Source organism: Apis cerana, linkage group LG2 (assembly GCF_029169275.1).
Source record: "Apis cerana isolate GH-2021 linkage group LG2, AcerK_1.0, whole genome shotgun sequence".
In the NCBI taxonomy this organism is placed as follows: Eukaryota; Metazoa; Arthropoda; class Insecta; order Hymenoptera; family Apidae; genus Apis; species Apis cerana.
The window spans coordinates 5,319,668-5,346,264 of NC_083853.1; the positions used below are offsets into that span (position 1 = coordinate 5,319,668).

Consider the following 26,597-nt stretch of genomic DNA (forward strand, 5'->3'; position numbering starts at 1 on the left):
CTTCTTAGTTTCTTAGTTCATTACTTTATATGCTGTTGTATAAATATAATTATATTGCTTGGTTAATAATACCGACGCTATTGCATCTATTGTGCGTTGATCAATGTTCCACGTAAGAATTGTGAAACGATTAAAAGTATATGTTTCGCTTTATGAAAATCGTGAATGACAGAGAAAAACTATAAAAGAAATGTGTAAATATAAAAAAAACGAGTTATTAAAAAGACTACCAGTGGCAACTTGTTAATCGATCAAATTACACCAAACCGCAGAGCAATTTTCATTTTAATCAAGATGTCTCGACCATCAAACCACCAAATATTGACAGAAATATCCCTAATAAAGATTCTTGAGGAAACCAAGCAAAAATATATATCTACTATTATACTTGATTAAGACTAATGTTTGCAATTGAAATAAATCTTTTGAAATGAGAAATATAAACTACAAAATCATAAAAATTCACAAACGAATTTACAATGAAATTTCTGTCAGAATAGAATTAACTCGCGAAAATTGAAGCTGACTTAAAGTTATCCAAAATGAACGAAGAAAACTTTAATCGACAGCTTCATCGAATTCGATCAACAGAAAATAAATGGACTCGTTCGAATAATTAGTTGTTCGATCCCGTTGCTCGCGATGCGCTCGATTCCATCGCTGCGTATACGCGCGCGCTACGCCCCAGGCTGGAGAAAGTCCTCGCGCGGCTGCAATGCGCCTTCGTGCCATAGAGGGAATATTATTGCACGGTTTCACGTAACGCACGTGCCGAGTGACGCGAGGACACGGTTCCGCTCGAGCTGACAATCGGCCATCGAGGCCGTCCACCAAGGTTTGCGCGCGATGCGCTTCGCGGTGGACGAGGGAACGTCGTTCGAGAACGCGTTCCAGGTGAAATCGGAAGGTGAATCGATCGTTTCCAACTTCGAACGCATTGATTTACCGCATCCCAGGGATATATCTCGAATAGCTCGCCTCGCGATCGAGGAGCGTCGCTTCCGGGATCATCGCGGAAGAGATCCTACGCGATCTGAGGCGCTCGATATTTTCGATTCGAAAACGATCTCTATGGATTTTCGTGATTTCGAAGACGACTTGAGAGAGTTTGAAGAAAAGACAATTTATGGTTTCAATACTTGGCCGGATTTCTAATGATATTTCTTAATGATATATAAGATGTTATATAAGAAAAAATTTGTTCGTTCGTGAAAAGGGAGGGGAATTATAATTGAAGGAAATTTTGGAAAAGAAATGATTCGTATGATTGAATATAATTTCAAATGGATTTAAAGTATTCACATTGTGAATAATCGTAGATCTTATATTATATATTATGTATAGGTAATCTTTTTTGAAATTTATTTGGCACGGAAAAAAAAAATTTCTATCACTTCGATCGAATTGAACGAACATCGCAATCTTACGAATGTATGGAAATCTTATTGGAATTTGTTGGAAATATCGGAATTTATTCATTTCCATTCTACATGTTACATTACATTTATTTGAAAAATTCCCTTCGTTTCAAAGAATCAAAGAAATCCTAATACCTTAAACGTGATATCTTAAAGAAAGATTTCTAATCGGGAGAAATCTCGCGGAAGTTCATTCGGTTTTGCCATTTTTTTTCGCAGAAATCCTCGGCAAGAAATATGCCGAAAATTTCACTTGTCTTTGAGAAGAAGAACTATCAACGTAATAACTACAATTAAATAACCTCGGATGCTGTGCCGCGGTTGACCCCAAGAGATTTCTAAGCAAAGGAGAAATCTAACGAGATTTTATCGCGGAAGTTCAGTCCTTTATTCCGAGTGGATGTTAAGTAGGACGTCATCGAATTTCTATCTCGCTCGGTTTTACTCGTGATGCTACGTGATCTTCCTTCAATTTTATGCGGGAAAATTCCAATTTGTATTCTGTGTTATGTTGCAAATGAAATTTAGGTGATGAAATGCAAAAATTTATTCAATATCTCGTGATCGATCGTAAATAAAATAATGTTAATTATCAAAAATTCTTTTTATAAAATATATTATAAATTTGGATTATTTTCTATAATTATTTTGTCATAACGTAAAAATTCGTTATTTTTTTTTACATTATATACGTATAATTTCTATCGAAATTAATAGATAGATGTTTCAAAATAATATCGAATAATATCTTATTATTGAGTTTCGCCAATGAAAAATTCTTTTGCATTTTTCAACGGCTTGCATAATAATAAAAAAACACGAGTATAATAAATTTAATCCCAAATTATTCCGATTATCCCGCATTTCAGATTTCTAACGCGTATAATTTTCCTTCCTACAATTAAGTTATCATTAAGGGGGAATAAAAAAAAAAATGAACATGCATACATAAATACCCAACCAACCAACCAACCAAATACCGAAACTTGTATAACCACTTCTACACTTCATCAAATATTCGAATGCAAAAAACAAACACTTTCATAACTCACCCACACTTGCCACACTCGTCCATTTCAATGAACACATTGGAAAACTCCTCTCACATATCCCGAATTCCCTCTTAACACCTCTGAAATTGATTACGTATTTAGTAATAAACTCGTTGCACAACTAAACTCGCAGTCAATTTTTCGTGCCTTATACGCTTTTGAAACACAATTACCACGTATTTATTTCTCCCTTTCTGGAATACAGAGCACAGAAATTCGTATCACGCAGAACTAATCGAACTTTCTATTCGCCAGATCGATAAGAATGGCACGAAAGGTGGAAGCGAATAAATATTCGTTCGTTTCGTCGCAACCGTATCAAACCAATTCCCCTTATCTTCGCGTTTTCTCGCTTAATATATCAGAAATTCTCTCTCTCGACATATGGCCATACACCGGTTAATTACGTTCGATCGATCAGTTTTCTTACTTTATCTACGAGGAAGTTTTCGCGCCATTTCGAAATCACGAACCGTGATCCTCGAGCGGAACGCGCGCCAAACGTGGCGAGCGATGCATTTCTATTTTCACCATTTCCCTCTTCCCCAACTGGGAGTTCCATTTCTGCGAAGAGAACGTTTATGGATATAGAATTTTCTTTTTTTTTTTTTGCTCTGTTTTGTTTCCTGCGTAAGTTTGTTTCAACTGGATCGTTCTAGTTTCATCGATTCGAAATAAATAAAGAAGAAGAAACACAAGTAGATTGCTCAAAAGAGACAATTATCTCTTGCTGCGTCGTTAGAAATTAAATTAAAATATCAAAACAAAAGGGAAAATGTAACAGAAAAGATATATATTGGAATGAATGTTAATGAAATTTTGATTATTCGTTTGCAAAGATGTGCAAAGAAATACTCATGAATGCATGCATTCCATCCATTATTTTTCCTACTATCTTACTGTAATTATTATAACATTATTTTGAAAAATCAAATATAATACATATATATATATATTTTTTTATTATTCAAAATTTTAGTAGCAATATATGTAATATATTTTTTACTTCAGTGCCAATAAGATTAAAATATCTATTGAACTAATAATTTGTTGCTATAGTAAATAACATTATTTATAATATTATATATGTGTATGAGACTCAATGTTAAAATTTTTCAACATTTCATTAACCTTGTCTATAATATTACATACCATAATCCAGAATTACACCCAACAATTTCAATCGTTCTCGACGAAAATTTTTCTAAGGATACGAGGTATAATCTGTACAAAAATGCAGTTGCAGTCGTTATTTTTCCATCCAGCGATGACGCGTACCGTTCTTCATCCTTTCACTCGTGCAAATCGATCTTAAAATCCATGTAAAAGAGCATAGATCGTGATAAAATCGAGGAAGAATATTCTGATATATTTATTCTTCCTTTAATATTGGATATATTGCTTAAAAAGATATATGTCATAGCATTCAATTACATTTCATCATTTCGTAAAATTCAGCAATACAAGATAAATTGAAATTTCGAATGTTTTAGGGAGGGAAAAAAACTTTCCTGAGAATCGTTATTTCCAATATTTCACATTCTTCCATTCATAAAACTCATTGGAATTATACGAGAGAGTTTAATCGCTGCGATTCATAAAGCTGGCCTAAAATATATCTCTCGGCGCACTTGAAATATTCCTTTCATTAAATCAACCGTAAGGACCGCGGTTTAAATGAAGTGATTAAAAGACACGGTGAGTCGAGATCTACGAATATATTCTCCGGATAGAAGGTCCAAGAAACTATACCTCAGAAGCGATACTTTAGATGAAAAGCTCTAGATACGAAGAAGCCTCGGGTCTCGAATAATTCGCATCGGAATCTACGGATAATGGGTTCTGATAGTAATCAAGGTACAATGATTTTCATGCAATTTTACGGATTTTCGTGATGCAGGCATCGATTATCCTCAACGATCGTTCGAAATTACAGTTGAAAATAATCACAAATAATTATTATGATTCCAGTGAAGATCGAGAACTAGAAATTTAAACATTAAAAAAATTAGCATTCTAGATTCTCGATCTATTTTTGCACATTATTTATATTTCTTCCATAAATTTTGATATCCATATCATATTTTCTTAATCCAGGAAATCTTTGCTTCTCACGAAAAAGATTCTTATATCGTATTTTCTATTCTTCGATATGATATTTATATATATAACGTTCTGTTTAACAATCAAATATATTGATATATTTTATATTTTATTGCATTTAAAATAATTATTGATATTTCGTACAAAAAAAAATCACTTTATCCTTTCTTCTCCAACATATCACCTATCGCACTTATCACGAGAAATAAATCGCCTCCCCATTTGTAACCATTCAAAAGATGAAAGAGCACCGATGTTTCGGATAAATGCGAAACGCTACTTAATTACGCCTCTCTCATAAATTACAGTAGTGGAAATTCGGCCTTTTGATCGGCAATTTGACGGTTATTCTACCCGCCACGGAAGATATTTCTTCTTTAATGTTCCAATTGTGGCGCGACAACCATCGTGAACGCCCCTTTACATTCAATTACTCGTTAACATGAATTCCACACGGCTGAGAAATGAAATGGCTTTGGTCACGCTGTTTCTAATCGTTCTTTGCTCGAAGAACTTGCTCGAATGTTTGCTCGCCTGGCTTTTATAGCCGTTTCATCAGTTACCAGTCACCCGTTGCTTCCGTCGATTTTGTATTATGTATATTCCCTCTCTCGGGATTGCATTAATCACGTTGATAGCTCCTCGACAATACGGCAATATCGACTGTTACGTACATAAAATTAAGATTGTTTGTTTTGTAATTGCTTCCTCTGCTGTTGTACACGTTGAAAACAACGTGCCAATTTTTATAATCGGAATCAGATATCATTTAATTAATTACGATTAATATTCTGTTCGATTCAATGTTCGAAATTATCGAAATTATCCTATATTAAATACAGAAATTATAGCTACGTATATTTATATACCATCTATTTATAAAATATAAAATTTATTCCTTGTATTATTGTATCGATATCTTGTTAATGTTCCGCAAACTGATTCGAGTCAAGCGTTGCTTATTTTTTAAATTGTACTTTTAACAAAAGTGTCCGTTTGTCGATCTTCACTTTCGATTAACTCCACAATGTGGCGGTCACAACAATTTGTAATTTCAGGCAGTGCAATTATTTCGCCGATGAAACGAGAGAACGCTCTTGTTTCCCTCCAAGTAGCCTCGATCTCCCGTTTCTTAGAACACATCCAACGGCTACTTGGATGAAAACACAACGATCGGATCTCGCGGCAATTTGCACGTGAGCGTTTCAATAGACACGTCGATGCCGGTATGCGCATTGTGGGCCGAGATTCAGTCGCATTCCTTGCACAACCGGCAATTTAAACGATTGATATAATGTGACGGGCGTAATTTACCAAGAATCAATCGCGAGTGTCAACGTGTAACCACGCTCTCTCTCTCTCTCTCTCTTCTTCTCAGAATATCAGGTTGGGAAAAATCGGATCGTCGGAGGATGTTGGTACTTTCGATTCGCGCGAGTATTGATTTCCTGCATGGTTGATTTTCGATAATATGAGTCGCTTTCTTGGATAGATATTTATTATTTTTTATTGTACGAAGTACGGTTCGCGATAGAAAGTAATGCGAATGTGTAACGGAGAAATAAGAAAAAAGAAGTAGCGAAAATTGAAATGAAAGTTGAATCAAAAGTTGGAAATAAACATTTATCCGAACATGGTATTTTCTCAAAGTGGATATTTATTCATAACACATATATTTCTTTTTTTGTAGAAGCATGGTAGAAAGTATGTTACGATAGAAAGCATGCGAGAAATGAAAGATAAAAATATAGAAATGAAAGTAAAATTGTAAGGATGAAAAATAAGGTAGAGATCGAGCGAATTTTCAATGGATTAAATATATATCGTTGCAACGATGATTAAATTTATGTCTGTACGATATTTTGTATTAATTACTCATCGATTTAAGTAATCGCGGTCTTTGAACGGCTGCATCATTGAAACTGTTTAAGAAAGATTCCTCTAGTAGACGCCAAGTAACGATAATAAATCAATTGCGCCAAAGTCGATTATTAATAATTGCCAATGATGTGTTTATCACTCGCTGTATTGATCAATAAATCAATACTTAATTCTGAGAACTTGTCAGTACCATAATTTTAATTTAATTCACTCTAACGAACAATTCCCCTTATAACTCTCATTAATCGTTCTTGCTCTTATCTCTCTTATTGAATTCAACGTGTCGACAATTTTTATCGTGTTTTATCACTCTAATTTATCTCAATAAGCACTTCCACTTTCAAGAATTCCACCAATAAATTCCATCGGAGAAAAGAAAAATTGTTACAACGTGAAAGTATCGAATCCATTTACGATTGAGATAGAAATGTGTGCGCGCTCTATGAATTCGAACTTGTCTTCAAAATATACATATATATATACATATGTATATATGTACAGAGTGAATTGAATTGAAATTGCAAACAAAGAATATTCAAAGATCTAGAACCAGATTGGAAGTGAGTTCTTGGTTAAAAGGAAATTCTTTGTAAATGGTGACTTCGAACGGGATTGGATAGAGATATAACGAGTATTGCGAATCAAATTATAGATTTAAAACGAGAGTGTGCCGCTTGATGGAAGTTGCATTGAATTCTATGGAGTGAGTTCTATGGAGTTCCAGGAAATAGGTGGATGATTAAAATAAGAAACATGAGAATACCTGAACTTAAGATTAAGATATAAATCTGCACAAAGAAATTGTTTTCTTGTTGATTTATCTATGAATAAAAATTGTTCATAGATAAAAAAAAATTAAAATTTTAATTATCTTTATCTTAGTCTCATTGAGGGATAAAATACCTAGGACTAAAATTGAGTTTTAAAAATAGATCATCGAGAGATATATATACTATTAGAGGACAAACCATTGGGAGACAGACGATTGGAGGCTATTAAAAGCTAGAATACCTAAGGCTAAACTTGGAGGCTACAACTTGGAGAGCCAGAATGAATGACTTAAATCATTGAAGATTAGATTAATGAGGACTAAGTTATTCAGAATTATACATAATTAAGCTAGATCATTAAGAGGAGTCAAATCATTAAGGAATTAAATTCCAGTAATCTGAGAAGACGGTTCACAACGAGTTTATCACGAGAAATCGTGTATGGTACACAATGGACTTCTCTTTTTTTCTCTAATTCACGGTGACTTTCTTTCCTCTTCTCTCTCTCTCTTTTTTTTTATCCACGTGCTCCAATTCAAAACGTGGAAAAAAATACTGTACTGCGGTGTAACTCGAGAGAATCGTGTGCATTTTTACACACGTGGCAAGTACGTAAGTGCGAACGAGCCTCGGCCACGCTATTACACAGGTAATACACCTGTTACTATACCGCGTTGCGTAAGCCTCTTCAGAGGCGAACCCTCGGCTCAAACTGGCCGCAAAGAATTCCGAGTACTTTCACTCGAGATGGTGTCGCGCATGATACACACATATACACGCATAATTCAATGGTATACGATGAGATCGAAGAAAAATATTTTATACCATAGAATACCATAGAATTGGGTAAAATTCGAGGGAAATTAATCTTGGAAAAATTATTACACGATGGAAATGGAAACACGATTTCGAAACACGAGGTCTCGATTGTTCCTTGTTTGTTTATCTGAAGATGAATGTTCGTTCATCGAGGTAATTGAGTAATTAAAGATTTGGACTTTTGGAGATGTAGGAATATCGTTGTATTCGTTTATACTCGTTGAAATTTTAGAATTGTTTATCGGGATGTAATAAATTATAAATTCAACGAGATGATATCGATTCATCGTTCTTCAAAGATCGATGCTATTTGAAAAATAATAATTATCTTGCAACAAAGTTAAATTATTACAATATAATCATATTGTAAATAAATCTTTTATATATTAATTCAATGATTCATGTAGCAAATTGTAACTCGGTGAGTAATCACGATCGAAATCCATGATCGAAAGTGAAACACCTGACACGGTTTCAGATTGAGGCCCGAAGGAACGAGATAAATGGGATATTTATCGACGCAGGTTTAAAGTACAGATATATGTATATACATATCTCGATGTGTAAATCGATGAATAACGTAATCAGTGAAAAAATTTTTTAAAAATAGAAAAAAAGGGGGGAGGAAAGAAAGAAATAAATTTATACATAGCACGAAACGGAACTGTATGAGTAATCTGAGCCTATCGTTGATTCGACTACAAATTATCGGACGTGTACACACGATAAACTAAATCACGATCAGAAAATTTTATGACCAATTGCTTTAAAGCAACGAATATGTGCATGTATATATAATTTATCTCGAGTGTTGGCAATACAATTAACCATTGTGATTACCTGTAATAATATTTATGCATTTTATTTCTATGTTCATTTTACTATCGTATATTTACTGATCAATAAAATAACTTTATCCTAGTAAATATCGATAACTTTTATTCGAAGACAGATTTATTTCTGAAAAGTTCGTTTTAAGATAAATTTGTATGTAAAAAAAGATCTTCATCTTCGAAATGTGCTATTTTATTCTACCTTACGCGACATTAAACAAATCTTATCTTAAAAATAATGTTTTAAAGAAATATACGATAAATTATCAATATAAAAAAAATTTTCTTCCAGATAGCAATCGAAAAACGAAAAAATTAAACAATCATCCCGTGCACATTCTTCCAATTAATCCTCAACAAAAAGATCCTCCACACCATTGATCGTTACTTGTTCCAGGCCCATCGTCCAAGAAAATTTCCTCGAAGACGATGCATTAAAACACGGTAAGTGGCAATTTGCTTGGAGCAACTAAGTTTCCAACTAACTCGCTCTGCTTTCCTTCGCATTGCCACTCGTTCTTCGGTTACGCCTTCATTATTTCGAACAAAAGAAATAAAAAAGAAAAAGAGAAAGAGAGAAAGAGGAACGTTTCTCGCATTCTAGTAAATCGGTGGCCATCTTTAACACGTTTCTATTGAACATGACATAACCCGTACTACGAAGTTTCTTCGACTTTCCCCGACCCTTCCCCGAAGTCAAATGGCCGCGCCACGTCTATAATTTTTGATATTACATACCATGGTTCGAGGCAACAGATGTTCCACCGTAAGTCAAACCGCTATTTACATAATACATTTCTCCCTGTTAAAACGTTGGACCGTCCACCTGTGATCGAATAACGATAAAAGCGAAAAATCGAGTTTATTAAAAATGCGGTTGTTTTTTTTTAGTTAGAGGAGAGGAACGATGAAAATGATTCTGTGGAAATGGAAAAAAAAATGATGAAACGAATAGCGTGTTCTATTTTTTTATGATCCTTTAATCATGATTTTTAAATTTCGTTTCGTATTTGACGTTTGAAAATAAATAGAGAAAAGTATTGAAAAAAATATGAAATTATTATTGAAATAATTGTAACTATAATTATTATAGTTATTATTATATTTTTCATTTCTTTTTTTATAAATATTATTATTGTATTATTATTCATTATTCATTTTAAAGAATAGTTTTTATATTATATTCATTATTATATTGAACTATGATAAAAATTATCTCAAGAATTTAATATTACTTTTACTTCGAGAAATATTTTATAAGATACGTTACATTAATATTTAATTAAAATACATAATTTAAAAAAAATATATAAGATTTCTTATTACTAAAATATACAACAAGTATATTTTTGTAAATGAAACATTTTTATTTTATTTTATTTATCCCAAGATTCTGAAATAATTCAAAATTCGATTTAATTGGAATCGATAACAAGATCTGATTCCGATAGAAAAAGTACACGAGGCTGCATAAAATATCTGCGAATAAAGAAAGGGGATCCCTTGTCTTTTGTCACTATTCCGCATGCATAATTAAAGTTTTCCACTCGGCCGATCTTTCCGGTGACCTATATCTCAATATGGCATGAATTATTCAACTTCTTCCAAATTCTATGCGCCTATCTAATTATATTGAAATGATGCGAACTTGTCAACAAAAAATAATAATAGTTTATTTGTAAATAGAAAATATTTTTATGGTATTCACAATATTAAAAAATCGTTCCAATAATCATTCCATTTAAAATTATTATATCTCCTTCAAATATATGTTTGAGAATTTTTTCTCTGGAATTTAAAATTTGTTTCATTTGTTTTTTTTTTCAAAATACTTGAGAGATACTCGTATCCATCACTATCTACGTATAATTAATTTATCATTTCTCACTCAAATGAAATGATAAAAATAAAGGATGGAAAAGGTTGTTAGCCACACTTGATAAAGTGAAATTATTGTCTCGCGTAGGTTGGAATAACCTACACGTTACACGCCAACTTAATCTTATGTGACTGGTGAATATGAGATGCACGGTGAAAACTTGAAGCTAACGACATCGGTTATCCGACAGAACTATTTTCTCCCTGTCTTGTTACAAGATCTGTCGTAAGATAATATTTCCATACTAGTTTTTACAAAAAGATTTCTTATTCTTTGGATTCGAATCATGGTACACAGAGATTGTGCGAAATGAATAATGTGAAAATTCTTCGAACAAAGCAAAATAATAGCAAAGAAGAAAGTCATGCGTGCACGCATTTAATTCAGATTTAACGAGATATTTTTTACTATTACTATTGATCCAAAGTCGAAGTGAAAAATAAGTATGAAAAATTGGTAATGAAAGATTAAATCCTAAAAAGAAAAAATTCACGAAATACCAATCTTTAGTTAGCTTTGAATCGCGCATTCCTTCATCTTTAGCCAATCTATTATCTCTTCTTTCGAGCCAACTACCCTCAAGTTTCTATCCCGTCGAGCACAAGAAACAATTCGTTTAGCGTTTAAAGTGCTCCAATGTTGAGTCAGCTTCTCTCTCCGTCTCTCTTCCTTTCTTTCGCTTCGAAACTAAAAATTCGCGAAGAATTTCAACATTTACTTGCAGTAGCCAGTTCGACCGTGAATCGAATTTGTGTTACGACATCGCGCAATTTTTCCTTTCGCCTGGAATTACGCGCGGTCTTCGAAGCTGATTCGAATCGTGAAAGCTCGAACACGATGAAATTGTCCATAAATATACATATATATATATATATACATACAAATTTTTTTCAATTTTTATTTTATTTGACAAAAGGAATCGCGCGTTGCGAATCCATTTTCCACTCGTGATAAAATGTTCACTCTTATGTATCACATCCATTATCTTCTTTTTTTTTTGCAACTTCTATCCGTGGTTTAAACAGTCTTTTTTTGCATGCGGATCAAGGCAATAAACTCTTGAATCATACATGAAGGAACGTGGAGTTTACTTTCGCGTGTTAAAACTCTCGATCGTACGTTAACAGCCTTAATCGTCGGCTAATTACTTCAAATTTCATAATTAAGGAATTTCTAATCAGATTCGTTGCGTGATGTTCATTGTACGGTATGTATATATATATATATGAAGAAAGAAAGAATTATTTTTTTAAATGTTGTTAGTTTATAGTTGAAAGTGATCGAATGGGTAGGTTTCATTGAAGGATTATTTGTGTAATGAAATGGTGAATGTTCAGAATTGAATGAAGCGTTAGTTTGAAAAATAAACACTCACAGATTTACGATACATAATTAAGTATCGTTTTACATATATTAGAATATAGCCTTTGCATTCAATGGCTTCCTTTTTCGTCTCGAATTCTATTAATCGATCCTATTGTATTGAGAATGTAGGAACAGAAGATTGCCAACGATTTCGCAATTCTAACATTCTTATTAATATTTCCCTTCGTCGAACGCGTGTATCATGCTGCTTCGTTAAATGTTTTTCATTTAATTTGCCAATAAACCAAACCATCTATATAATCCTCCTCCTTTCATACCCTTAAACAAAGATATTCATACTTCAAAGACATTTCTTCTCGCTCTTCGCCTATATTCTTTTTAACGTTTTCTATTATGCAATTATATCTATTTATTTATTTATTCTTTTAGATCAAACGAAAGAGCAAAGGAAAATTTGAAAATTTAAAATATAAACAAGAATTTATTTCTATAACGCCTGATCGAATATCCAATGTATTCTTGTACTACTTTCCCCGAAAGAATAAAAAAAAGAAATGCATCACAAAGAACATTTGTTACATAGACGCACAGGATACACACTGGGATAGGACCTATTCCCTGTCCATCGATCGATCACGAACCAGGTTCTTCAGGAATGGCCACGAAGTCCGAGCTGGGCTAATTCGGTCGCTCGGCTCAAATCGCGTTTGCCCGGTTTAATCGGTTGAAAATCACAGCGTGCTCAGACGCGAGAGAAAACCGAGGCCTTCTAAACGCCAACTTAATTCCTAGAGAACCGACTGTAATTAGACGGTCGAGTTGACTTTTTGCCTAGGGAGCGCGTGAAACGTTGTGCTCGAAAAGCTGCAGAGGAGAAAGCACCCTGTTCGGAGAGGAGGAAGAGGGAGAAGGGGAGATGAGGCTTCGTTAAAAGTTCAACGCGAGCTTAGATGCCTCTTGTTCCCTTTACTTTGACGCAGTTTCGCGGAATTATCGTTGAAAGTAACTGGTATGTTGCTTTATGTACGTTTTACAGAGTATATTTGAAATAGAAAGTGATAATGAATAAATGTGTGGAAAATTTGGAATAATTAGTTCTTTTGAGAATCGTCTAATTTTTAACTTTTGGATATTTGAAAATATTTGTATCGTCAAGGGAAAATCGATTTCGTTAAATTTAATTGGATTCGTAAAGATAAAGAATAATCGAAATCGAATAATGTTATTAAGTAAAAAAAAAAAAAAAGAAGGAGAAGAAAAATGAAAGTTATGATACCCTGCATAAGTTTAACGATGATTAAACAAGAATTCGAATTAGAAAATACGAGAAGAACGTATAAAATTTTTCGAAATATTGAATTTTTTCCTCGTACTTTTTCTCACGTCGCGAATTCATTATCGGAATATCATAAAGGATATTGTAAGTGGAAAGAAATCAAATAGGAATTCCGAAAGTTAAAATAAAATAAGAATGTTACGTGGATCTTTATTTTATTGCTATCCAAACATTTCAATCATCCATATAACTCGATGATCAACGAAACGGTGAATGGACATAAAACGACGAAACGCTACCGTATGCGTCAGTAACAAATGCATAAAATTTAAATGGACATTATCATCGCATATTTGGATTCTTGTAACTAGCAGAAGCCAGTAATCAAATACCAGCAAGTCGATAGCTAATATTAAAAATCCTGCTTATAATACATTCTGCTTATACATCCCTACATGACTGAGAGAGAATTATTCAGATTTTTATAAAACGATGAATCCAAATAAAATTTTCTTCTTAAATCTCACATCCAGTTTGTGTGTATCAGATTATCAGTATATATATATACAGATTTAAATATAGATTCTTTTTTAAATATTATTTTTAGATTATACACGCTGTCATAATCACGTTAAATGTCATTTTTGTTATTCCAAAATCTCCTATCAAATAAATTTTATTTCATATATTTTTATCAAATTTAATATACAACCTATAAAAACCATTATATTACATTAACTCGTGCCTTATATCATTATGACTTCTATGGTTGTAAAATCATACAGAAATTAACATCAATAAAATTTTATTTTACATAATATTATATACATAATCCACTAACTAATCATGTTGATTATACTTTCATAAAATTGTCATCATAAAAAAAATTACAACACTAGATTGCTCTAAAATATTATCATTGAATAAAATTTACAAAATAAGAGTAAATAACAGAATATATATGGATGGATATTAAGAAAGGAACGCGACGTAATATCTTTAATCGTTATGAAAATATATTTCTACTCCCCCCTCCTACCAATACCATCAATATTACCTCTCACAAATTATTCCTAATAACAATCTCCACCTTCCAAACTAAGATACCTTCCTAATTCCTATTAAAGAATCCCTCCAACTTCAACAATTATCATCGCCATTTTTCACTATGAATCTCTACGACAATCTCCTTAATCCCTAATCCCATTTCCAAACCCTCATAGTTCAATCCCCCCTCTCCTCGTTTACCTGTTCTCGGCCACGCGAGGATGATAGTCTTTTCGAAGCCATGGAAGCCACTTTTTCCATTCTCTCAAACCCTCGAAGAGGCAGAGCAGCAACACCGTAAATAAATAATAGAATTTAGCCAATGAAGGCGGCTCAACGTCGTTGAAATAGGTCCGAGCACTGACCCCACGAGCTTCGATCCGTCGCGAGACCGCGCTTAATTGAACCTCCTTGTGTATATATATATATATCTGTATATATATCTGTATACGTATCTGTACACACGCCTATATAAAACGTGGATGCAAGCGCGAGCACAGCGCCCACGTGCAATTTTAATCTATGCGCGTGGCTGCATTCAACACCGTACGCATGTCGCTAACGCGAAAACATCGAGATGCGATTCCGGTTGTTCCTCGCCACGAGGAAGTCGTTTCGAATTAAGATTCGAACCGCGTGTTCGAATGTGAGCGGGTGTACAACAGGAGAATGGTTTTATTTATTTATTTCTTTTTCGTTTTGTTCGAATTTTGTTCGAAAGGTTTGCGGGGGTGGTTGTTCTCGGAAATAGAGATTTAATTGAGAGAATGAGGTGAAGGGAACGTTGGTTAATTTATTCTAAACGGACATCGTTAGAGAGAAAATTATTGGAAAATTATTTTTAGATTTGTGATATGATATTTCGTTGTGTTATTTTTTCTTTTAGAAGGTTTTAGAGGGGAAAAAGAATGTTAAATAGAAATTGTGAAATTAGGTATCTTGCAATTATCATTTTGAAAGATACGATACTGCATATCTATATGCTCCTTTGTGTCTAATATAGTACACGAATGATGGAATATCTGGATGAACCGGAAGGCTGAATCACGAGATATCTTCGGTCTATATTTTGTCAGTAGGTGTACAAAACGTCTGTTCAGAACGTATCAAGCTATTTAATGTTAAAAAGATAAAGTGTATGAGCCAATGACCTCTTAGTTCCTTTAACCCCTTTTTCCTTTTCAATATTCTCGTATCCTTTCACGCACATTCTTTCTTATCTTCTCCTTTTTATGTAAGTTTCAAATATACTTTAATCAAATCTAATTAATTCGTTATTATCAATTAATTTCCATTAGATTAAAATTTTTATTATTCAATCAATAAAGATTAAACTCTTCCACACACATCTTTCCTTCTTAATTTTTCAAATTGATTTTAACGAAATCGTTTTTTCCCCCGAATTAAGCTCTTCGTTACGTTCTCTTTAATTTTATCCACTGTATGAAATCTTCTATTCTTCTTCCGTGCCAATTTTAGCATTGAAAGCAGGCAGAAATTAGCGATCTAGATATGGACCGTGGAAATGTTTAATGCAGATTGCTTGATCTCTCGGTCATTGCTCGATTATAACCCCTGTTTATTATCAATGCAACGGTTATACAGTATGTATAAGCAAGATTTCACTGTCAATCAACAAGATGTGAATGGTTATATTATGTATGTATAATGAAGTTTATTTTATTTGATAAAGATAGAGATCACGAATAGATTGTAAAAAAATAAAACTTAGATTCCTTAAAATAATTCATAATATTAAATAGATATAAATTTAATTATAACAAAAAAAAATAGAAAGTCGATGTTATTTGAAAATTTGGAATGGATCGATCTCTATTTATCATCGTGTTCATTATTTTATTTATATCTATCATTGATAATGTGATTTTAATGTTAATTGTTCCTATTTTAAGAGATTATATTCTCATAATTATTGTATTTTAATTAAGATTAAATAGAGAAAATAAAAGGAAAATGACTTGTTGAAAAAATACCTTATTAAAACATTCGCTGGTCTTTGATAATTTTTAATTATAGGACTCTCGGTTTTCATAGATGCTTTCTCATTGTAAACGTTTGTTTTCACGATGTTTATAAAGCGTAAACAAAATGTTTTACATTATATTTTTTCAAACACTTGGAACTTCGAATTTAATTTCTTAAAGAATGCCTTTTTGAAAATAAACTACTGTTTTTTATGTTCAAACTTTTTAAACTAGAATTTGCAATTTATATGAAACTTATTGTAAAGTTTGTTTTTATTTTAATACAAATGCACCAAAATTAAGAAAACAGTAAGACTTATTAATATTTTATTTATTGGTGAAATTGTAAAATATTAAACGAATTAATTATTACATGAAACTAAATTTCTAGTTTCGTCTTAATTTAATATCAGGTACGATCCTTTTAATTACATTTACGAATTATATTTCAATTCTCAAGAAATAAAAAATAATTAAACATAGATAAGAATAAATAAAAGTAATTAAAGAAACTAATCCAAAGAATCTAAATGAATTCTGTGCTTAATGCCTATTTCCTTCCAATTATCTTTGCAAATTAAGTACATATAATTAATTACATTATTTAATAAATCACACCCACTCACACTTAAATATCAACTATTACAAGATGAAAATTAATTTGAATTATAGTCTCTTCCACGATATTTTTTTGTCGTTTTGTTTATTTAAAAATATGTAACAAATAAGCTATTCACACGAATATTTTAAATATTCTATTATCTCCAAATTTGTTCTAGTTAATATTAATATCCAAAGAAAAACCGAGGTAATTAATATTCTCGTTTCAAATTGAACATCGTTCCATAGACAACTTATCAATTCTTCTCTAGACGTCTCTTTGCATTAATTATTTTCCTAATATGAACATCATTGGACGTGGTGTCAGTTGCATGAAAATTAATCCGATTTGCGAGTCGATCAATTCATTATTAACGAATCGAGCCGTGTTATCGATCAAAAGTTTAAAATTATATTACACATAAATCGCAAATAAGAAAAATTTTGTAACAACGTTATTTTAATATGAATTTTCCATTTTATTTCCAGAACGTCAAACATCAATTATACATTTTCGAATTAAAATTCAAAAACTTTGAGGAAAATTAGGAAATAAATAGTAATAAATTTTTCTCCGAGCCAAACTATTTATTAATTTCGTACCGGTGATTAAAATTAATTGAAAATTCGACGTATTTGGAAAGCAATTTCAAACTTTTGATCAATGGTGTATCCTTTCAGATATAATAAACGGAATACGCCAGTTGGTGTATTCAAATTTATCATCGTGTATCCAGGAAACCGACGTTGATTTTCACCAAGCGAGATCCTATCCTTCAATCAACTAATATTACGAGAGGAATTTAGTTTTCGATCGATAAATTAATCGAGATTTTATGTAATTGCGCATAATTCAATTTGATGCGCGGATCATGGCCGCGAAAGAGAGAAAGAGATCCCCTTCGCATAAAAGTTTAGCTGCTAGTTTATACGTTTTCCGGTTCACATTTTTCCCATATGCGGGCATAACTGCTCAGTCACTGAATAAATTAGCGCTTTACGATGACATTCGGCTCGAAAACCGAATGAACATTTAAGGAATTCCCAGATTATCCCGAGATATAAGGAACGTGTCATATCTCTAACGATTCCTCGAATTATTTCGAAAAATGTAAATGTAGGTTTTTTACGTATTATAAATATAAAAGTATTTCTCTTCCCGTCTTTCTTTTTTCCCCTTGTCTTTCGTATTATTATATTTCTAAGGAATTGAAATATTTCTAGAAGAACGATCAATTTTCAAATTTCAAATAAAAAATATACTGTAATCGCTTCTATAGAAATGATCGATTGCACGATTAAAAAAAAATAAATAAATGGATATTGCATAGATTTTAATTGATCAATAAAATTTTCAAAACATCGAATCAATTTTTGCTAAAATACGTAGTGCAAAAGCTCTCTTGTTTGACGAATTGTACCTTTCATCATCGACGAGTGGGTGTAACCAGGCTTGTAAGGGTTTCTATGTGAACGTGGCAAGTGGCGTTACTTGGTTTACGATCGTTCCAATTGCGGTTGTGGAAAAAAAAAAAAGAGACGAAATCGATTCCTCTGAAACCGCAATGCAAACGACCGTTATTGCCATACCACTCGCGACGGCTATCGGGCCGTGTGTTAATAAAATGCATTTAAGGAGAGGGGGGGAGAAAGAAAGAAAGAAAGGAAAAAAAAAAGATTGTCATCATACATGGTGGATTGATTTTAACGACTGTCGCTTTCTTTGGACCTTCGATAACGATGTGTTGAGTATCTCGTAAAGTATTTGTTTAAACGGCTCATTACATTGTGTTAAATGAACGCCGTAAAAACGGTGTTTTGCGAGGAGAACCTTCGAAGTTTTACAATCAGGTAGCAGTTCGATTAGTTTTGCTGGTTATAGTTATAAATAAACTTCGAAAGAATTTTTTCATTAATGAATCGATTCCGTCGAAGATATGGAAGATAATAATTTGACGATATTTTGTTATAAAACTGTTCTAACAAGGCGACTATTTAAACATGTTTCTTTAAAAGATTTGATTAAATGATTAATATTGTTCTCGATACGGATTTGAGGATATAAATAATTAATAACGCAATACTTACAATTTCAATTGCTGTTTTTGCAGAAAAGCCGACAGTCAAAGATTATTACAGCATTATTGGCACTCCGATATGGTTGTATTCACAGATGTATCTGAAAAAACAAAAATTCAAAAGTGTCACGATTAAAAATTATTTAAGAAACGTTATTTCAATATTTTATTTTATTTTATTTTATTCGATAATTATATTCCAGTGTTTCTTAGATCCAAAATAAATTGAAGAATTGTTGTTCTATTATTATCATTATTTTTTCCATTTCAAATAGATTTCAATAGCCTGGAAAACTGAAAATACATATCTCTCAGAGTTCACTCGCGATTCGACCGATGGCACGTCGAAGAATGCACGTTCACGCGGCCACAGGAGCGATGATCGAAAGGGGTTGCGAGAGACGGAGAAATGGACAGAGAAGGACGAAGAAAGAGCGAAGAACACAGCAAGGGGGGTTTGGCAATGCGACAAGCGCGACGCTGAAAATAGCAACGGGGTAGGGAGTCCGGTTTATAGTTAGCTTCTCTTATAGTTAGCCGCTGACTAGCTCTCTGCAGAATGCGAAATGGGTCTCCCAACTTTCTCTCTCTCTCTCCCTTCTATTTTCTTTTTCTTTCTCATCCTCTCATCAAACTCTTCTTTATCTCCCGCGAATTCGCAGACATATTCGTTTCCAGTTCGCCTCTCCTTCGATCCTTTATCCTTTTTTTCTCCATCATTCGCCCTTACAGAACAAACTTCCATATCACCTCACCCCCTAGTTTTAATACTCTCTCGCCATGTCTATTTTGACCGAGTTTATTTCTGAACGTGGCGGTCTATCGTGGACGTCAGGATCGTGGACGTTCCTCTTTCAGATCCTCGTCTCTTGGCCCAGACTCCGCGGATGCCGGAATCTTGGGAAAAAAGAGAAACGAGAGCGCGATTTGCTCGGGTCGGGAATGAATTCCAACGACACGTTGCGAGTGTTACGGGATCTTGTCAAGAGGCGGATGTCTGGGGATGAACGTGGAAAAAATTATGTAATATTAATTTGTTATACGACCTGTAAAACTCCTTTTTCTTACCAAAGTTAATTAAATGTTAAGAGAGAGAATTGTTTGTTTTTTTAATCGTTTTTTATATTATAGTTATATTATATGAACACTGAGCGTTTTGTATCGAGGTTAATTTAAAATCAACTAAAAAGTCTAAATTTTTTAACGTGTGTGCGTGTTATTTCAAAATAATCATATTTATATTTCTCAGGAGATTAAATTCTTAGTAAAAAAAAGAAAAAAGAAGAAGAATTGAATTTTTCTCTTCCGTTTGAACATATGCTCTTCAGCAATCATCGAAGAAATTATACTTGAATGAATCATAATTTTCTAATGTAACATATTCACTTAATACGAGGGTCTACTTCATCCACGCTTTTATACAATCAATAAGTAAATTAGATTCTACGTGAATTCACATGCTGAAACGAGAGATGAGCTCGTCGAATGAATAGCTCTCTTAGAAAATAGCTATTAGAGTGGAGTAGGTCTCGAGTAAACTTGATAATTCATGACGAAGAGGTTTGCTACATCATGTAACACGTGCACACGTGTTGAAAATCAAACTTCTAACTCAAGTATTAGCAATGAATGAATAATGACGAATCATGAAGCGTAAGCAAGAAAATCATAGACTTGAAAATCGAACAATTTATCGCAACGAATAAATATGTATCGAATCAAATCCATCAACAATATCCAATCAATAATTTTCCAAATTTTATCTCGTACCTCATCATCATTTAAGATTTCTTCTCGCTATTTCTTATTTTCATTTCTAATTCATCCCCCATTATCGTTATCATTATACACTTTATAAACGAATAATCTCTTTCAATTATGTTTTTCTTCCAATCTTCCTAATTTTTTTCCATACGTTCAATACCACAAATTGCTCACTTATTGTATTCATAAATATCCTGACGGTGTTAATTACGTTCAATTTATCAACATTTATTGACAACAAGCGAACGAAACTACTTTATACGCGTCATACTTAACACAAGAACCAGCGAAACACGCGTCGCAGGATTGACGGAAAGCCGAGATTAAATACAAACACTTGAATTCAAAACAGCGAGAGAAGGAACACAAGAAAGCTTTTCAGAAAAACTGCAAGACAGTATGATTTAGCGAATTTCGATCCGTGAGAAAGGTTTCGTGGAACAAGAAGCGTTTAAAACTAAAATAAATAAACGAGAGGCGAGAAAAGAATGAACGAACGGGTCGAAAAAGTTCGACGATTTCTAGCACTTGCCGCTCCTTAATTTCTCGATTCAAGAAAGAGAACACTTTGTATATAACTTTTGATTTTTAATCAAGAAAGATTGTAAAAAAAATTTAATTTTTTTATATAACTTGTCCAACGTAACGACAATTTATTAATCGTAATGCGAATAATAAGTCGGAATTTTATTAAATGAATCTTCAATTCTTCGTTCGAGATGGCTGATCAAGAAAGATGATCGCTCGACGTTCAATGAAAGCTGTTTTCCGTGCGTGACTTCCGCCGGATTCGCGTCGACAGTGCTTCCATTGATAAATAGACAGTCGTGCGCGCGTTTCACACGAGTCGATATCGGGTTTGGAACGAACGTTATTGAAGCGAACGTTATTTATTCGAATAAAATTTTGATAGACTAATTTATTCGAAATAATTTTCGTTTCGTTCGATAAATTGTTAAAATTGGAATAATATTTTTGGCTTTATTTTACATTGCTGTTATATTTAAATTAAAAGTATCGATTGTTCATCGTCAATTCGTGTAAAATTGAATAAAATATGTTTCGACAGTATAATAATTTACACCGCTATCGAATTAAATGTACATTTAATTATAAATTATTCTTATCGTTAATATTTTAATTTATTTTTTTTTCTTTTGATTCCAAGCTCGCTGAATTTTTACATATGTTGTAATTATTTTTCTCTGATAATTTTATTATATAAACGTGTATTCGAAATTCGGTCATTGATTACTATAATTACAAACTTTTACTTCTAATTAATATAGGCACGATCCAGCAACAAATGTATCTTTTCCACACAACTGGTCATCAGTCGAGTAATTGGAGCACAACGACGTTTTTTGCTGACGTTTTATGGACGAAGTTAATAAGTTTGAAATTACAATCGACATACATTTACTTGCTCGGACGAAAAAAAAACGATATGCATTTGTTACGCATTATAATCATAATGAATAAATCATTAAGACGTAGAGTATCTTAATAACACAATAAAATCTCACTGGAATAACAAAGTTACGTGACTGTTTCAATAAAAAAACATAGATAACATAATTGGCTCTTGAAATTAATATTAAGTATTAAAAAAAGAAAAAGAATCAATCTCAAACAATATTTTCTCCTCGCATAATCATCCATTCAATTCTAACGTCGTAGAAATTTTATCTACATTTAGGCATCACTACACTTTTTCACGAATAAAGAATTAATTATTCTATTAGCTTTTCCAATTTATACGCGTCTCTCTAAAGAGAAAAAAAATATTCCCACTAGATCCAGACGAATGAAAATCAATCCCATACTTCGGTTAATTATCATCAAAGGCCCAACAACAGAAAAGCCACTTTTTAAAACCTGAACCCTTCAACAATTTCAACGATTCCTCCCAATCGTATCATTCAATCTTCATCCTCGCTCGACCATACATTCGCATCATCCGTATAATCCAATAATTATAACCCCGGGCCGCCTCGCCCTTTGCCGAAAGAAATAATCTTATTCCAACCGTTGGAGCCAGCCGCTCTAAAACTAGCCTTACTAGCCTCGTCTACCTGACGTTCAGGTCCTAAACCATCCGAACGACCTATTCTCAATTACTCCTCGATTCTATCCTCGATATACAACATCGGCGTATATAACGCGGTCTCCTCCACTCTCGAACCAAACGATAACAATCCTAACGCCAGAATCCACAATGCAACGAGGCATTATAACGTTATGAGCGCCGCGGGCTGTCGTCGTTAGACCGAATGAGCCCCGTCCTCTAATTACAAGCCTCTTCCGACTTGACTTTTACGAGACAGGCCGGTATATACGATACGATATACGAGCAATGCCCGCGACAAAATAATTAACCTAAACGAAATTCGCCCCCCTCAACCTGTTATCGCGTTAATTTTCGCTCGAAAATATTTTAGATCGGCGATAATTTGATATCTCGAAGCCGATAAATATTTATTTATTTATTTATTTTTTATTATCGTTATTACGGTGATAATAAATCGTCCAGATTTTAAGACGATACTTTCGAATTTCTTTTTTTTTAATTCAAAGTCAGTTTCTTTCCCTCTGATGAATCTTTATCGACTCGCGAGTGCATCTAAAGTAATTATGTACGTAGTCAAGACATTGGCCTTTTTCTTTTTTTACAAATGAAACTTTGGAAATTCTAAAAAGCGAGCATCGATTATACGATCTCAATATATTCTTCGCCGTTATAATTATCAAGAATATACAACTTGGAAATTCTTCTTTGCCGCGTACGAATTAAACTTTTGAACTCTTAGAGCCACGATCAGTATCAACCGTGTTACTACGGTTCCGAAACGTACGCTCGTACGTACGCTAACATCAAATTATAAATAGACTGAACTATCCCATTTATCAGCGTCAATAGAGCCGTAAATTTCGCGGCTAACTGTTCTCACTTTACCATCTGGACAGGACCGAGGTGTCCGCTCGCTGCTAGAGAGCCCGAGAAGAGGCCGAGAGCGCGGGCTCTCGGGATACGCTGCAATCATCCGCGATTTTCAGGATCTTCCGCTGACTTCCTCCACGTCAACCATCTTAGATTCACGCCGGATAGTACCATCGGGTCGTGTTAAATGGCCGGCGCAACTATCTAGATCCAAACTGACTATTTCTTGTATAAAAGGGAATACGAGGGATGGTGGGGGAAAAAAAGGAAAAGAAAGAAAGAAAAAAAGAAAGAAAAAAAGAAAGGAAGAAAGAAAAGGAAGAGAAAGAAGTTGCTGGCCGACAACGAGATTCGAACGCGCGATCCTCTCGCGGGGCGAAAAGCGAAAATTCCTCTCCTCGCGAGTTCTATCTACGTTGTATTATATTTCAGGTTGTTATTTATTGGGACAGCGTCATCGGTGCCGGACCTTTGTCGAGATTATCCTCGTGTCCTCGCGACACAGCGCGTATTAATATTCAATTTGCGCCGGTTCCTCGACGATGTACCGAGAGATAGACCATCGTGATTGCCCGCCGCGTTATTACGTGATTATTTACGACGCGGTGTCGTTGGCCGGTATTTTAATTTCGTAGTGGGTGTCGAATTTTCTGGACGGAGAGAAGTTTAATCGCGGACAATTTCGTGGACAAACGATGGGGCGTTTTTAATTATTTTTACGATTTATCTATTATTTCCTAGAAAAAACTCTTTAATAATTATTTTTTTAATTACTTAAATCATTTGTATTTTTTTTTGGTCGGATATTATTGTTAATTGTTTATCTTTTCTTCAATCGACTAATAATATATCTAATTTTTAGTGTCTATAGTGAGAATCCAATTTCAAAAAAGAGAAAAATTATAAATACGAGAAACACGTTTGTACATAGTAAAAGATCAAAGTGTAATGCGTTAATGTAATATACGAAGGTGTTAAAAGAGAGACTATAAAACTTTAAGAGTTTATTATACTAATTGAGAGGAAGTGAAAAAATGTTTAATCAACATGTGTTGTAAAATTAGTATTTTCAATGTTAAACATCTTTGTAATCATTGTCCTTCATGCATTTTAATGAGTTTAATTTATTTATTCACGGCTGATAATATACTGTAATTGTTATAATTAATGAAACGTATGTATATATCAGATAACAAAATGGAACAAAACAAAAATAATTCTGACATCAAATAAGTGTATGCACTTACATAAAAGAAAAACACGTCAAAAACTCATTATAAAAGAGCAAAAATAAATTTTTAAAGCTGGTTCCATTATACTAATTTCATTTAATACTAATTATCCATTGTTCTTACATAAAAAGTTTCTTTACATAAAAAGATCTTTTCAACATAACTCCTCGAAAAATTCTTCAAATGTACAGAATTGTACAGACTGTATGTATTTAAACTCTGCTCTATTTTATTCCACATTCTAAACAAGACAAGGAACGTTATTTTAAATTAAAAACTTTATATATTGCCATAAAAAAAAATAATTTTTTAATTATTTAATGTTTACATCTAAGCAGCATGAACTACCGTCCATTCTAATTCACAAATTCGAATTTTATATTAAATTGTATTATCCATTATTTTATACGGATATATTCATGATTTAACAAAAAATTTGATGACAATTATAAATAATTGCGATTGATATATTAATTTCAACTAATTCATTTGCCTCGTCTCGTTAGAATAAAAATAATAAACACAATTCAAAAGAGAAAACAATTCCCTATTCAACTAAATATCCCCAACATCAAGGAACGTTTTCCTATCATTAAGAGACCACAAGATATACTCCACCTAACACAGAATAATCACGGTCCGCCATTAAAGCAGACCGATCTCGTCTGCTTATATAACCGCAAGACAAAAGATTTGGCCGAGCCAAAGAGAAAATTACGAGGTACACCCATACAGATGAACGTGTTTTGAGATCAGTATATAGCAAAGAGAAGAATTTTTCTATTATTTTTAGCATCATTACTCCCATATCTTTCGCGAATATTTATTTATAACAGAAACATTCCGTAATAATAAAATTCCTTTCGACATTTCTATTTCATACACAAGCTAAACCAGATCAGAATTAATAATACCAATTACAAATTTTACCAATTAATAATACCAATATTACCATCCTTGTTTTTATTTCCAACAACTATTGCTCATCCAATGAACAATCCAAGCCAACAATTAGTCCCACGATGATAAAATTAATTAATCAATCTTTCCAATTCTAACCTGAGAAGAGTTAACCGGTAAAAAAATGAATAAAAAATAAAAATTCTCCAACTTTATCACAAGTACAACTTATAATACATTTCCACAACGTGAATCACGCAGGGTGCATTACATAGACATTCATTGCGTCTTCCAATCACCCAGTTCGGCTCATTCACGCGGTGAAATAAATGTTTACCGCGGGCTAGCTAGGTCGTGAAGATTTCGCGACGTCCACCCATTATCAGCATATTTCAGAAGCCCCTCCTTAAGGACCTTGGAGGCCCGTGCCCCGTAATAACACAAAACCGGCTAGCTCCTCTCTCTCCTTCTCTCGCTCGCACCTACATATCGCCGCGTATCTCTCCCTACGCACAAGCTAAATGAATGCAGTCGCTTATAGCTACTGGATACGAAGATTACCCCGAAGGTAATCCTGATCGTACGCAGCTCTCGAAAGGATCCCTCCTCCGGCTAGATTTCTCCTCTCGTGCCTCTTTTCTTTTTTTTCTTCCTTTCTTTTACCCATATCTCGTGCGCTGACGCGCGCAGTGG

At 33.3% G+C, this 26,597-nt stretch overlaps 1 protein-coding gene across 3 annotated transcripts in view; it reads right to left on the reverse strand.

The window, feature by feature from the left end:
* LOC107994060 (uncharacterized) overlaps positions 1 to 26,597 on the reverse strand; it is a 101,776-nt gene that overhangs the window by 29,237 nt on the left and 45,942 nt on the right. For 2 of the 3 annotated variants that reach the window (XM_017050820.3, XM_017050819.3), the window contains exon 3: positions 19,078 to 19,168. Coding sequence is in view for 1 of the 3 variants with exons in the window: in XM_028664912.2 (XP_028520713.2) it covers positions 2,471 to 2,507 (37 nt within the window). In the remaining 2 variants the exon portion in view is untranslated. Of the gene's footprint in view, positions 1 to 2,470; positions 2,626 to 19,077; positions 19,169 to 26,597 lie in introns of those variants that run through there. The other variant, XM_028664912.2, reaches the window with a different exon arrangement.